At 41.4% G+C, this 13,907-nt stretch overlaps 1 protein-coding gene across 2 annotated transcripts in view; it reads left to right on the top strand.

Moving 5' to 3' along the window:
* The window catches only part of Prkar2b (protein kinase cAMP-dependent type II regulatory subunit beta), a 92,634-nt gene that overhangs the window by 19,286 nt on the left and 59,441 nt on the right, over positions 1-13,907 (top strand). For both annotated transcript variants that reach the window (XM_035445083.1, XM_027417001.2), the window contains one exon: positions 2,529-2,564. In XM_035445083.1, coding sequence (XP_035300974.1) covers positions 2,529-2,564 — 36 coding nt within the window. The remainder of the gene's footprint in view (positions 1-2,528; positions 2,565-13,907) is intronic.

Raw genomic sequence — 13,907 nt, 5'->3', positions numbered from 1 at the left:
TGGTGTGTGGGGGTGTGTCTCGTGTGTGGTGTGGAGGTGTGGGGTGTGTGTCTGGTGTGTGTGAGTGTGTCTGGTGTGTGTGTGAGTGTGTCTGGTGTGTGGGGGTGTGTCTGGTGTGTGTGGTATGGAGGGGTGTGTGTTTTGTGGAGTGTGGAAGGTGTAGATGTGTGTGTCTGGTGTGTGTGTCTGTGTGGTGTGGGTGTGGGGGTATATGGGAGGGTGTCACAGTATACACGTGGAAGTCATGACAGTTCTATGAAGTTTACTCTTTCTTTCTACTTTTACATTGTTCTAGGGATGGATCTCAGATCTCCAGGCCAATGCAGCAAGTTCCTTTATCTATGGAGCCATCTCGATAGGCCATTACTGGGGAAATGCTGATCTATATTAAAACAGCATGAAGTAGTCATGTGTCTGTGTAAACATGGTTAGGATCTAGGCTCACGTGGGTTACAAATAGACTTTTGAGACTTGAATGTCTAGCAGGTTATTGAAAAGCCACAGAGGGGCTGGCAAGATGTGAAAGAGCTTACCATGAAATTGTGTAGACCTGAGTTCCAATTTCTGAAAACCACACAGAGCCATGTTGATGAGAGTGGGTCTGGAATCTCAGTGCTCCTCTGTGGGAATAGGAGGCAGAGACAGGAGAATTTCTAGAAGCTTGTGGACCAGCTAGGTTGGCATATATAGAGAAAAAAACCCAACAGCTCTAAGAGAAAGTTTCAAACAAGATAGAAGGTGAACATGAAAACTGAAGGTTGTCCTGTGCTGTGCAGCACCATGCATGCATGAACACGCAGTGTCCACATACACAAAGAGAAAACAGTAACGGAAGTCATAGAACACAACTCCCCGATGCAGGACTGTCCTGAGGATGGCTGTCAGGGTTCTGCTCTGAATTAGTGTGACAATTGAAATAGTTTCCACAAATTCAGAAAACATCCGAGTGTGTAGGGGGTGTGGTGGGGCCTGTGGTAGTATGTTCAAGACCCTTGACTTTGTTCCCTCCCAAAAGGAAAAAAATGTTCTAGACGATAGGACCATTGTGGGAAATCTTCCTTTAAAAAAAAAATGCAGAAACATAAGGCTCTGGGGAACATACCACATCAAAGGCCATAGTGGAGTCATCTTCTGAAGAGGCTGGTGGGGTGGGGCACTGAGAAAGGCGTTTGTATTCTGGTCCAGGGCTGTGATAGGTCTTTACCTTCCCCTGTCCATGCTGCCTCCTCTGCATCCCTGTGGCTGACTCAGATGTTGTCCTTGTAAGCCTTGGAGGGAGGCTCTGTTAGGACTTCCTTCTTAAGGGTACAAAAAGGGATTTAAAGTATTCATGGAAACCATGGGCACTGTGTGTGTGTGTGTGTGTGTGTGTGTGTGTGTGTGTGTGTGTGTGTGTGTGTGTGTGTACACTTTGCCTAGTTAAAGTTGCTTGTATAAGTAATTCATTTCTGCTGAATTACTGTGGTGTATAAAATAGAAATAAGAATTTTGTATCTTGGACAAGTTGGACTATATAATTTTGCTACCATATACTAATTGATTGATTGAGACAAGGTGTGGCCCTGGTTGAACTGAAAGTCCCCATGTAGAAGGATTGGCCTTGAGCTCAGAGATCTGCCTGCCTTTGCTTCCTCAGTGCTGAGATTAAAGACATGCACCATGACTCCCAGCTTACATATTGTTTTAATAGGTGGCCATTTTATATAATGCAAGTCACTCATTCACCCACTTCTCTTAAGAAAGGGAACTTTAGAAAGAACGTCAACCCTTTTCCATTTCTTGAGATAATTATGTCTGCAAATCCAAGAAGAAACCCAGAACTGAGCAGAATCCAGGTGTGGGCAGACAGAGGAGCACATCATGCCCTCGCCTGTAACTGCAGCTGTCTGTGTGAGCTTGGGATAAATAAGATTTTGAGTGTCATGGACACACACACACTATTCAGGCTAAGACTGGCAAGAAGAGACTACCCCTCACCTAATTGTGTGTTTATTTTCCGTGAGCATCTTCAGTTTTGTTTCCTTTAAAAATGGCTGCTGCTTAACTGTGCTGATTACACGTTGCTTTTCCTTTCTCCTATGTGAAGCACTTACTTTCTCTCGCTAGTAGCACTTCTTCAGGACCCACCTCTCAGAGCTGATTGTGAAAAGACACAGAGCTGAGCTGGCACTTGATGTAGTTGCTGCATTGTCTTCCAGTGGCATTTATAGACTGTTCCAGTTAGGTGGCATCAACATTCTTTTAACAAAGAGTTTTTATTTAAAGTCTTTAGCAGACATTAATTTGATAGGTCAAACACTGATTTTATGTTACATTTCTTTAGGGATTTTTATTTCCTTTATTGGTAGTAAGTGCTTTATTCTGATCATTTAGTTTTATATGGTTTATATTTACTCTTGTATTATTTATACCTTCCAATTTATATTGAAATTTTAGAATTACTTAACTGCTTTGAGTCTTTTTTGGTTTGGGGATAAATAAGATTAAAAAAAAAAACCTAATCATATTATTCTGCTCTTTTCTTTTAGCTCCAGTTATAAACCGGTTCACAAGGCGTGCCTCAGGTAAGTTTGACTGTCTACAGCCTACACTCACTTGGGGTGACATTTTAAATATGATAGTTGAATTGGGCAAAACTATGCAAAGAAAAATTAATGGGGAGCGATAACCTGTTTGTTCATCTGAACCCCAGTGTGATACAATCATTATTAGGAATTAACTGAAAATTAATTAAGCTCTGAGTGCCCCAGGTTGGTGTAGAATGCATCTCATTCTGCACATTTCTGCTTGCTTTTGACAAAATGGCTACTTGGGTGTCTTTTCTCATTCACTGGTAACAGTTTAGAAATGGTGATTTAACAGATGGGCAAAGGAGACCTAGAAACAGTGAGGAAGGAACATGTTTTACTATTATATGGAGCCATTTACAGTGGAAGCAAGCCACTCGACATTTTTAGTTGCTATCTTAAATATTCCCTGGCATCCTGATGCATGGCCAGGGGAGAGCTCTGTGCCCAGGGCCTAAATGATGATCGTTGTGGGCCTGGGACTGTGGGAAGAAGGGCACACAGTTAAAGGTGTCTCTGTCTACACTAGTTTCAGTAAAGGGAGTTGGGGTATGGAAATTAATCAGTGATTTTCTGGAATATCTTCTCTGAGAGAGGACAAATGAGTGAACTACATTTACTTTGAGAGGGTTACTCTTCCTCTTATGTATAGGTAGAATTTACTCAAAAAAAATATAAGAGAAATATTTCAGACACTTCATCTTTGGAGTCAGGTATTAGAAATTAGTTATTTATTTTATAAAACTGCCTATTTTCTGCTGTGTTGTAAAACTCAGAAAGATTTAAGCCTGATTTTTTTAATTTGCCAGCAGTTAATGGAATAATTTGCTCTTGTACACAGTGAGCAGATCTATAATTATAGAGACTAGGGAAGTGTGCTGCACTGGGCAGGTGGTTACCATTCTCAGGGACTGTGATCTCAGTGCATATTTATTTTAAACCATGAATGTGCAAGGCAGGTTGTAATGCCTTCTGTGCAGTAGGTTGTGTTTATGTCTGCAAGGAACCGAACTTTATACAAAGCAGAGCTGTGAAGCCTGACTTTCAGAAATGGTAGAAACCAGGAAGAAACAATTAGAATCAATGACACGTGTTCTGTCTTTAAGTGTGAAGTTCATCCAGTAGAAACAGCTATGGATCTTGGAATCTTCCCCCTTTCTGCCCTATGCTGTGTGAGTGAGACATCTATTTATAAGTAAATTCCATTAGTATTTTATATGATGTATTCATCAATGTTGATGACATAGTATATAGATAAGTTTTCAAACACCATTATTTTCCCTCTCCTCCTTTAAATGTATCCATTGTATCTCATTAGGACCTTACTGGAAATGTAGAGCTGATGGAATACTGGCAAAGAAACACAATTAAAATGTAATCATTTCCAGGATGACAGACAATTGGAAATGCCAGTGAAACCAATTGGGAAAAAAAAAGGCCAGCTAGGCAGTGATGGCACACACCTTTAGTCCCGGCACTCAGGAGGCAGAGGAAGAACGATCTCTGTGAGTTTGAGGCCAGCCTGGTATACAGAGTAAGTTCTAGCCACCATTACACAGAGAAACCCTGTTTTAAAACAAAACCACAAAAAAGAAAAACAAAACAATAGCAGCAGCAACAACAAAAAAAAGGAGCCTAAAAGGTGTAAAACTGTCATAACGTATGCAGAAAACTATTATTAGAATGACTCTTTTTTAAAAATAAATTTTTATTTAAATTAAAACAATCTTATTTTACATACCAATCCCAGTTCCCTCTCCCTCCCATTCCCCCCACAAACCTCCATCCCAACCCCCATCCACTCCCCAGGGAGGGTGAGGCCTCCTATGAGGGATTATCAAAGTCTGACAGGGAACCTAGGCCCTCCTCCATGTACCTAGGCTGAGAGAGTATCCCTTCATAGTGAATGGGCTCCCAAAGCCCATTCATGCACTAGGGATGAATACTGTTTCCACTGCCAGAGGCCCCATAGACCACCAGGCCTTCTGACACCCATGTTCAGGGGACCTGGTTCGGTCCTATGATGGTTCCTCAGCTGTCAGACTGGGGTCCATGAACTCCCATTTGCTCAGGTCAGCTGCTTCTGTGGGTTTCCCCAGCATGGTCTTGACCCTTTTGCTCATCACTCCTCCCTCTCTACAACTGGATTCCAGGAGTTTGGCTCAGTGCTTAGCTGTGAATCTCTCTTGTGCTTCCATCAGCTATTAGATGAAGGCTCTAGGATGGCATTTAAGGTAGTCATCATTCTCATTATAGGGGAAGGGCATTTAAGGTAGCCTCTCCAGTATTGCTTAAATTCTTAGCTGCGGTCATCCTTGTGGATCCCTGGACATTTCTCTAGTGCCAGATTTCTTTAGACCTATAATGGCTCCCTCTATTAAGGTATCTTTTTTCTTGCTCTCCTTCTCCATTATTCTCCCAACTCAATCTTCCTGATCCCTCTTGTTTCCTCCCCGTTCTCCCTCCTCTTTCTCCTACCTCCCTCCCCACTCACCCCATTCTCCCAATTTGCTCAGGAGATCTTGTCCTTTTCCCCTTCTTCAGGGGACCATGTTTAGGGTCTTCCTTGTTTCCTAGCTGCTCTGGGTTTGTAGATTGTAGGCTGCTACTTCTTTGCTCTGTGTCTATCTAATACAGAAAGATCTCCCATGCTCTTGGATAGGTAGGATCAACACACTAAAAAATGGCAATCTTACCAAAAGCAATCTGCAGATTCAATGCAATCCCCATCAAAATCCCAACACAATTCTTCACAGACCTTGAAAGAACAATACTCAACTTTATATGGAAAAACAAAAAAACCCAGATTAGACAAAACAAGCCTGTACAATAAAGGAACTTCTGGAGGCATCACCATCTCTGACTTCAAGCTCTACTATAGAGCTATAGTAATGAAAACAGCTTGGTATTGTCACAAAAACAGACAGGGAGACCAATGGAATTGAACTGAAGACCCTGATATTAATCCAAACACCTATGAACACCTGATGTTTGACAAAGAAGCTAAACTTATACAATGGAAAGAAAGAAAGCATCTTCAACAAATGGTGCTGGCATGATGGGATGCTGACATGTAGAAGATTGCAGATAGATTCTTATCTATCTCCGTGCACAAAACTTAACTCCAAATGGATCAAAGGCCTCAACATAAATTCAGCCACACTGAACCTCTTAGAAGAGAAAATGGAGGTACCATTGAATGAATTGGTACAGGAGACCACTTCCTGAATGTAACACCAGTAACACAGAGACTGAGATTGACAATAAATGAGACCTCCAGAAACTGAGAAGCTTCTGTAAGGCAAAGGACACAGTCAACAAGACAAAACAGCAGCCCATGGGAAAAGTTCTTCATCAACCCCACATCTGACAGAGCATGACTCTTAACACTGATGCAAGTACAAGAGCCTTCATGGAGCACCCCTGTGCATTTCATATAAACCTTCAATCTTTTGGCTGAGAATAATGAAATTATGCATCTTAGGAAAACAGCAACAATGTTGTATGTGGAGAAATAAGGATATATTCAATCATTTACTTGTCTGTCTTTATTTTGCCTTCTTAAAATTCTTATGAACGTTGGTCTACATAGTGTCTGGCCAAAAATCATAGGATCAGTACTCCAGAGGGAAATTCTGCAGTTCTGTTCCTTTAAAGGCAGTTTAGTGGGGGAGCCATCCCTCAACTCCTTATAAACTAACATTTCTTGGGGAAAAACAGATTTCCTGTTAAAAACATAGAAAATTGTGTGTGATTACTGAGGCCGCCTAAGGAGTCTTTCAGTTGAGTTTAATTTCAGTCATATTTTCCTTTTAGAATTAAACTGTAAAACTCTAAAAATTAGAATCTATAGGGAAGAAAAGCAGTCAGTTAAAAATCACCCCGAAGTCTTTGAATTTGTTTCCTTTAAAATAATAATTCAAAAAAGAAATCCTGTTACAGAATAAGATAGAAACACTGTGTGTTACAGTGGTGTGGGTGATGCTGGGTACTTGTCACTGCTGGTTACATGGAAACAGTGAGATGCAATAGTTCTTGAATCCTCACTTTCTTAAACCCTTGAGTTTAGAGCTTTTAGTGTTTTTATTGTATCTATTAAAAATAAATTTTGGACCTGAATAGTTTAAATAAAACTTTCTTCCTTTTATACTTTGTTGCTATGGTTCATGAGCATGAGGAGTGTTTATGATAAGATACTTAGGCACATTATTTATGCTCATGCTCTTTTTTCACATTCACTCTTATTTGTATTAATGTACTGTGTGTGCGTGGCTGAATGAATGCTGTGTGATATGCCCGCAGAGGCCTTCAGAGCCCTGGAACTGGAGTTATAGAAGGTTGTGAGCCGCCAACTGGGTGCTGGGAATGGCGTGCTGATACTCTGGAAGAGGAGCAAGTGCTTTTAACTGCTGAGATGCCCTTCCAGCCCCCATTTTGTATTTTTAATGGCTCACTTTCTGATAACCTTTTGTATCATCTTCACCCTGTCAGTTATTAGTTCTATAAGTGAAAGGCCAACTTTGGTCAATATTGCTAACTAGAGTTCCTATGGGTTTAAGTCCTTAGTGATCACTACCTAATGTAGGGTGAAGGCTGTGACAGTCTCACTATCAGCATTGGTGAAGACACTGGTAGACATACAGCCTGGCATTGTAGGTCGGTTGAGCAAGTTCTACAAAATGTGAAGGTGGTTGTCGCTTGTCAACTGAAATACAGCTACAAAACACTATGGTGCCTCCTTGCAGCACCTCATTAAACCTGTTTTACAAACAGCACCTCATAACCCCGATTAAAAGAAAAGCCCAGCTTTTGGTCCTTTCCTCGGGGGAGGGTTCATTTGTAAACACTTCTTTAAGAATACAGAGTAATGTCTTTCTTCTCCTTTCCTTTCTACCTCCTCCTTCCAACTCTTCTTTCTTTCTCCCCCACCCGTCTCCCTCACTGGGAGGCTAGCAGTGATGTCCAAGTTTGTCCTAAGGGTTAAGTGATTTCAATGAAAACCCCAACAGAATGTCTGCTCTCTCCAAATATGCTAGTGTTGAGCTGTCTTTTGCAGAGTGTGCTTTAAATCAAATCAACAAAACCTTCATGAGACATTGTGCCTTCGCCCAACAGAAGTGTTAGCCTTGGAGTTGCAACACTGACATCAGTCTTTAACCAGGGCATCTTTCTTATTGTTTACACATTACAGGTTTCCAGTAGATACCAGTGTTTTCCACTTTTATTCTAAAGTGGGAGAGTGGGACCCAACCAGTGCTGAGATAATGCCTTGCATTGTGAGGAAAGGTCTCTTTTTTGTTTTTTTCTAATCACAAGGTTTTATTTAGAAAAATATCATATGTGTAGAAAATTTCAAAGAATAGATGAATAAATGCTTTTACCCAGATTCATTGATGGTTAATTCATTATTTTGACACATTTTCACACTCTCCTTTCTTTATACACCCCCACACATATGCACATATATTTTTGGTTTTTGAGATGAAGGTCTCTATGTAGCCCAGGCTAACTTTGAATTCATGATTTTCCTCCCTCCTTCAGGCTCCTGAGTACCATCATACTCAATCACACTTTTAATTTTTTTTATTGACCCTTTCAGGAATTCCCAACACTTGAGTGTGTATCTCCTAAGATCAAGCACATCCTTATACAAATAGTGTATTACTCCTGGAATCAGCAGAATGTAAACTTGATATACTGTATACTACTGTTGTTAGAGTCAGACTTTTTCTGTTGTCCTACTAAGGGCCCCCCCACCCTCATTAAACACTTTGTGGCTTGGTTTTTCTTCTCTTTCATAAACTGACTTCCTGGAATTTTTGAAATTTGCTTTTTTGGAGTTTTGAAGGTTGTTATTAGCAGCTGTGAGTTCTTAGGTAGTGCAGACACTGCAGATGTATCCCACTGATGCCCATAGAGTCCTTGCTTTCATGTTTGGCATAACTTTCAAGGTCTGTAGAAGAGTAGTCTTGTGCTAAGAAGTACTTGTTTCTTGTAGCAGAAGTAGAAGCAGATGCACACAGACACACATGCATGCATGCACACACACACACACACACACACACACACACACACACACAAACACACACAAACACATATTCATACACACATACACACACACACAAATAATGACATTTGTCATAAAAATAATTCAGTCTTTAATGTTTTATCACAAGTGTTGTATAGTGCAGTTTTAACAAAGATAAAATTTCTTTATTTTTTCTAAAATTAGCATCAAGAAAAATTAAAGAGCTGAAATGAAAGGTTTTAAATATCACATTTTCCGTGTGTAAAATGGCATTAAAAGTCCCTGTAAAGTCAGCCCAAAGGAAACATTAGGGTGAAAAAAAAAAAACAAAATTAATTCTCAAGGAAATAGTGAAGCAGCAGAAGTTTACATCTTATCTTGAATCAGGAACTTATATTTTGCCTTGTTTCATTTGTTGTGTTCCTTTGTTTTCAGTATCGAGAGCTTTTAACCCCGGTCATTAATTTCCCCAAAGACTCCCTCATACTGTAAGTCTACTCTACTCTGATGAGGGCAGTTAGCTTTGTATTTTGTCTGTTCTTAGAACATTTGAAGCTGATCATCACCTGTGCTCCACAGTGCATGCTGAGAAGACACTACTCTGCTAATTAGTTCACTGATTTATTCTGCACATATTTACTAAGAACCTCCTATGTCCTAGGTGTGCTGCTAAGGATGAAGGAATAAGATGCAGTCCATATGAAATTCACAGTCCAGCAGGGAAACTGGCCATGACTCTCATTATGACAAATACCATAGTATCTACAAAGTGAAAGGAGAAAACATATTGTACTGTTAGGACATGGCTCATAGGAAAAGTGTCATTTAAGCTCGTCTTAAAGATTGTAATAATATGCATTTGACAAAGTAAGTAAGATAACACTTCATAGCTGTTTTTAATTCAGCATCACTTTTAAAGTCCCTCTTCACAGTCCTTAGTAGCCTTTTTAAGACTTTCTTCAGGCATGTCTTAGTTAGGGTTCCTTTGCTGTGAAGAGACGCCATGACCACAGCAACTCATAAAGGGAAACATTTAGCTGGGGCTGGCTTGTGGTTCAGAGGTTTAGTCCTTTATCATCATGGCAGGAAACATGCAGAATGCAGGCAGACATGGTGCTGGAGGAGCTGAAGGAGACTGGCACACTGGGAGTTTCTTGAGCATGTGAGACCTCAAAGCCCACCCCACAGTGACACGCATCCTCCAACAAGACCACACCTCCTAATAGTGCCACTCCCTGGGGCCAAGCATTCAACACACGAGTCTATGGGAGCCATACCTATCCAAACCACCACATTCCACTCTCTGGACCCCATAGGCTTGTAGGCATAACGTAATGCAAAGTGCATTTAGTCCAATTTCAAAAATCCCCATATCCCCATAGTCTGTAGAAGTTCAAAGTCTCTTCTGAGATTCACGCAAAATCAATGTCTGTCTGTGTGTCTGTCTGTCTGTCTGTCTCTGTCTCTTTCTCTCTGTCTCTCTCTGTCTCTCTCTGTCTCTCTCTGTCTCTCTCTCTCTGTCTCTCTCTCTGTCTCTCTCTGTGTCTCTCTCTCTCTCTCTCTCTCTCTCTCTCTCTCTCTCTCTCTCTCTCTCTCTCTCTCTCTCTCTCTCAGTTTTTTGAGACAGGGTTTCTCTGTGTAACTCTATAGCTGTCCTAGAATTTGCTTTCTATACCTGGCCAGTCTCAAACTCACAGAGAACCGCCTCTGCCTCCAGAGTGCTGGAATTAAAGGCGTGTGCTACCACCACCTGTACCACCCAGTGAGATTCATGCACTCCCCTATAAAACCAAGATAAAAACAGATCATATACTTCCAACATCTAATGCATAGAATATACACTACCATTCCGAAATGTAGGGAAGGGAGCATAGGGAGGAAATACTGGACCAAAACAAGACCAAAAACCAGCTGGGCAGACTCCAAACTCTGCACCACCCTATTTGATGTCAAAATGTTCTTCAGGTCTCCAGCTCTGTTCAGCTATGTTGACTGTAACACACTTCTTTCTCTTGGGCTGGTTCCACTTCCTGTTAGCATTTTTCCTCAGCAGGTATCCCATGGCTCTGGCATCTCTAACATCTTGGGGTCTGTAAGGCAATCCAGGCTTCAGCTTCCCAGCTTCACACAGTGACCTCTCTGGGCCTCCAGGTGGGACACCTCTGACATACACCTGGTCTTAGCAGCTTTTTGTAGTCATGGAGGGAGATTCTATAACCCCTTTTTGCTATCCTTGACTCTAAAGCCAGAACCATGTGGCCAAAGCTGCCAAGTTCTGCAGCTTGCTAGGGCTGGAACATGGCTCCCTTGTTCAGTTACATCTGTTTTTGTTGGTTTCCTTCTGTTTTGGAACTCTGTAGACCAGGCTGGCCTTGAACTCAGGGTGCTGGAGTTTAAAGGCAAGCACCACCACACCCATCTCTAACCTTTTCTTTAATTCCTTCCTACAAATAAAACCATGTGAGGAGAGCAGGTGCTGTGTGTCTCTGCTTGACTGAGAGTTTCTTAAGTATGTCCTCTGTATGTCTTTCTGGGAAATGTGACTTGGACCCCAACAGCATCTGGCAAAGTGTTGAGTTTCTGGTTCGATTTTGATAATTCCAGGAACACTGGCAAACTTTCTCAAGGATGTTGAGGAACTTAGTTGCAATTCTTCAGGAGTTCTGTTTGAGCCTCTGGAGTAGGAAGACAGGAAGATGACAGTAGTTCAAGATCATCAGTGCTGTTGAGGTCAAGGAGGGTTCTTCCCATGTCCTCAGACTCTTCACATCGGGAGATGCTGAGAGCCTTGGAAGGTGACAAGTATGCAGCCTTGGTCACTAGAGCATGGCCCTATATCTCTGGAGCTGACCAGAGTGACTCAAGGAGACAGGTGGCTTTCCAAAACATGAGTAGATAAAGCAGACGTGAACTCAACACAACTGTTCTTCATATTATCAGTGTTTAGGCTTCTGGTGCACAAACAAGATCATTTTTTTGTTTTGTTTTCAGATTGCATTATAGACCAGTTCTTATATAAAATATGGAATTTCTATCTAGTGTTGGTGACTAAGCCCGAACTGCTCTGGATTCTTGAGGACATTTCAGGCAAAGGGGAAGCTCAGGGAGTGTGGAGATGAGTTTGGTAGAAAAAAAATAGTTGTTATCAGGTGGTGGGGTATACACCTGTAATCCCAGTACTCGAGAGGCAGAGGCAGGAGAGTTTGAGACCAGCCTGGTCTACAGAGCGAGTTCCAGGACATCTAGGGCAACACAGAGAAACCCTATCTTCAAACATACACACACACACACACACACACACACACACACACACACACACACACACACACACGATGTCTGAGGAAGCTTCATCATGTGGATGACCAGGGGTAAAAGGGTTGAGAGCACAGTTGGACTCATGGGGTGGGGGATAGAACTTATTCTCTGTAAATTCTGGTTTAAACTAAACTTAAGGCTACTTTTAACCTCCCAATATTTAACTGCAGAAAGAAGTTAGAAGTGAAGAGGCCCTTGGTCTGGAGAGATGGCTCAGAGGTTAAGAGCACTGACTGCTCTTCCAGAGGTCCTGAGTTCAATTCCCAGCAACCACATGGTGGCTGACAACCATCTGTAATGAGATCTGTGCCCTCTTCTGCCGTGCAGGCATACATGCAGGCAGAACACTGTACATAATAAATAAAATCTTTAAAAAAAAAAAAAAAAGAAGTGAAGAGGCCCTAAATAGGGCAATATTTTCCACTTACTGATTAAATATTCAGTGAGAATTTATAGTGTTTAGATGCATACTCAGCCTGGGAAAGACAGTGATGAGGGTCTTACATCAATCGGTTATTAGCTATGAGATCTGGACAAATTACTTAAGCCCTCTCCTTGCAAAAACTTGCTTACTGTCATAATTCATAAAGAGTATGCTTAGAAAGCTCTCAGCATAATCCCTGCCATGTACTAAGGCCTAAATGCACTTTCATTAGTCAGTGTATGACAATTTAATAGGACAGGATGTCCCAATGTTCATTCTGGGCTTTTTTTCCCCTTCTGTATCTTACGGCTCTTAATTTTAATTAGTGGAAGTACATAAATACATAATTTCATGGTACCGCTTATCACTATCTCAAATTTGGATTGACTTATCATTCTAATAGCTTGTATGGAGGAATTCTTTAGCTGAGAGCAGAAAAGCAACTTCTCTCCCCTAAATTGTCAGCTGGATCTGTAGACTATTGCTTTGAAAACTGAGATTGCCTTTTAAACTTAAACTTGCTATTTTCACTTGGATGTAAATGCTGCTGCAGCCTGACCCCACCTCCCCTATCCGATTGGGCCAGCTGCTTCTTTTGAGCCAATCACTAGAGAAGGAATGATACTGTCCTTGGGTTCTGAGTCCCTGAGCTCAGTGAGCTATTTCATTCCAGTTTACAATTTGATCCAGCTTTTTGATATATAAAAATTAATGCTTCAGTTAAAAAAATGTATTCAGGTTTCTCTTTCCTTTATCAGTTAAGCAAATTTTTCGGGGTTCAGTTGTTCACAGCTGTAGTCCCAGCATTCAGGAGGCAGAGGTAGTCAAATCACTGCAAGTTATAGGCCATCCTGCTCTACATACAGGGCAGCCAGGGCTGCAAAGTGTGACTCTGCCTCAGAGTGAAAAACAGAGCCCAACACAACCCCAGTCCCTCATCAAATCTCTCTTTCCATTTTCCTCCTTTTTGTGTGTTTTTCTTTCTTTTGTTTTCATTCTAAACGGAGAATGTCTATTTGATTGTCTTACAGAAGACTTCATAACAAGACTTCTAAAAATTTAAGACAGAAACAGATGGTATATTATCTTCATAGTGATGAATAGGAGAGCACTTCACCTATGAGACTGGCCATCTTAAGTCATTGTTCCTGAGGCCCATTTCAAGGCATTGTGAATGTTATCTCCACTAACCATCACCAAAAAAGGTGGCAGTGACCTTCCTAGAGATTTTAAAAATATTTAAAAACAAATATTTGTCATGTGTTCCCTTTCTAATTAGGCATAGTTTAACATATACCTCGAATGACCCCCATGACTGTGAGGCATGGCCCTTGAGTTCTGCATGGGCTTCCAGCCAGGAGGCTGCTTTTCCGCCCAGATGCAATGTGAGGGCTAAGCAGCTTGAGAGTGACAGCTGCAGCGACAGGGCAAGCTCTTGTCCACCATGTGGTCTCTGTGGCAGTGCTCGGTGCCTGCAGTGTACTCTACCCTTCCAGCTTGTAGCTATTTTTCTGCTGTGGTTTTCATCCTGAATTTTAGAATTATATTAAACATTCTTATGCCACATTCCAAC

The sequence above is a fragment of the Cricetulus griseus genome, chromosome 5 (genome assembly GCF_003668045.3).
Source record: "Cricetulus griseus strain 17A/GY chromosome 5, alternate assembly CriGri-PICRH-1.0, whole genome shotgun sequence".
NCBI lineage: Eukaryota > Metazoa > Chordata > Mammalia > Rodentia > Cricetidae > Cricetulus > Cricetulus griseus.
This window is presented reverse-complemented; position numbering and strand designations above follow the sequence as displayed.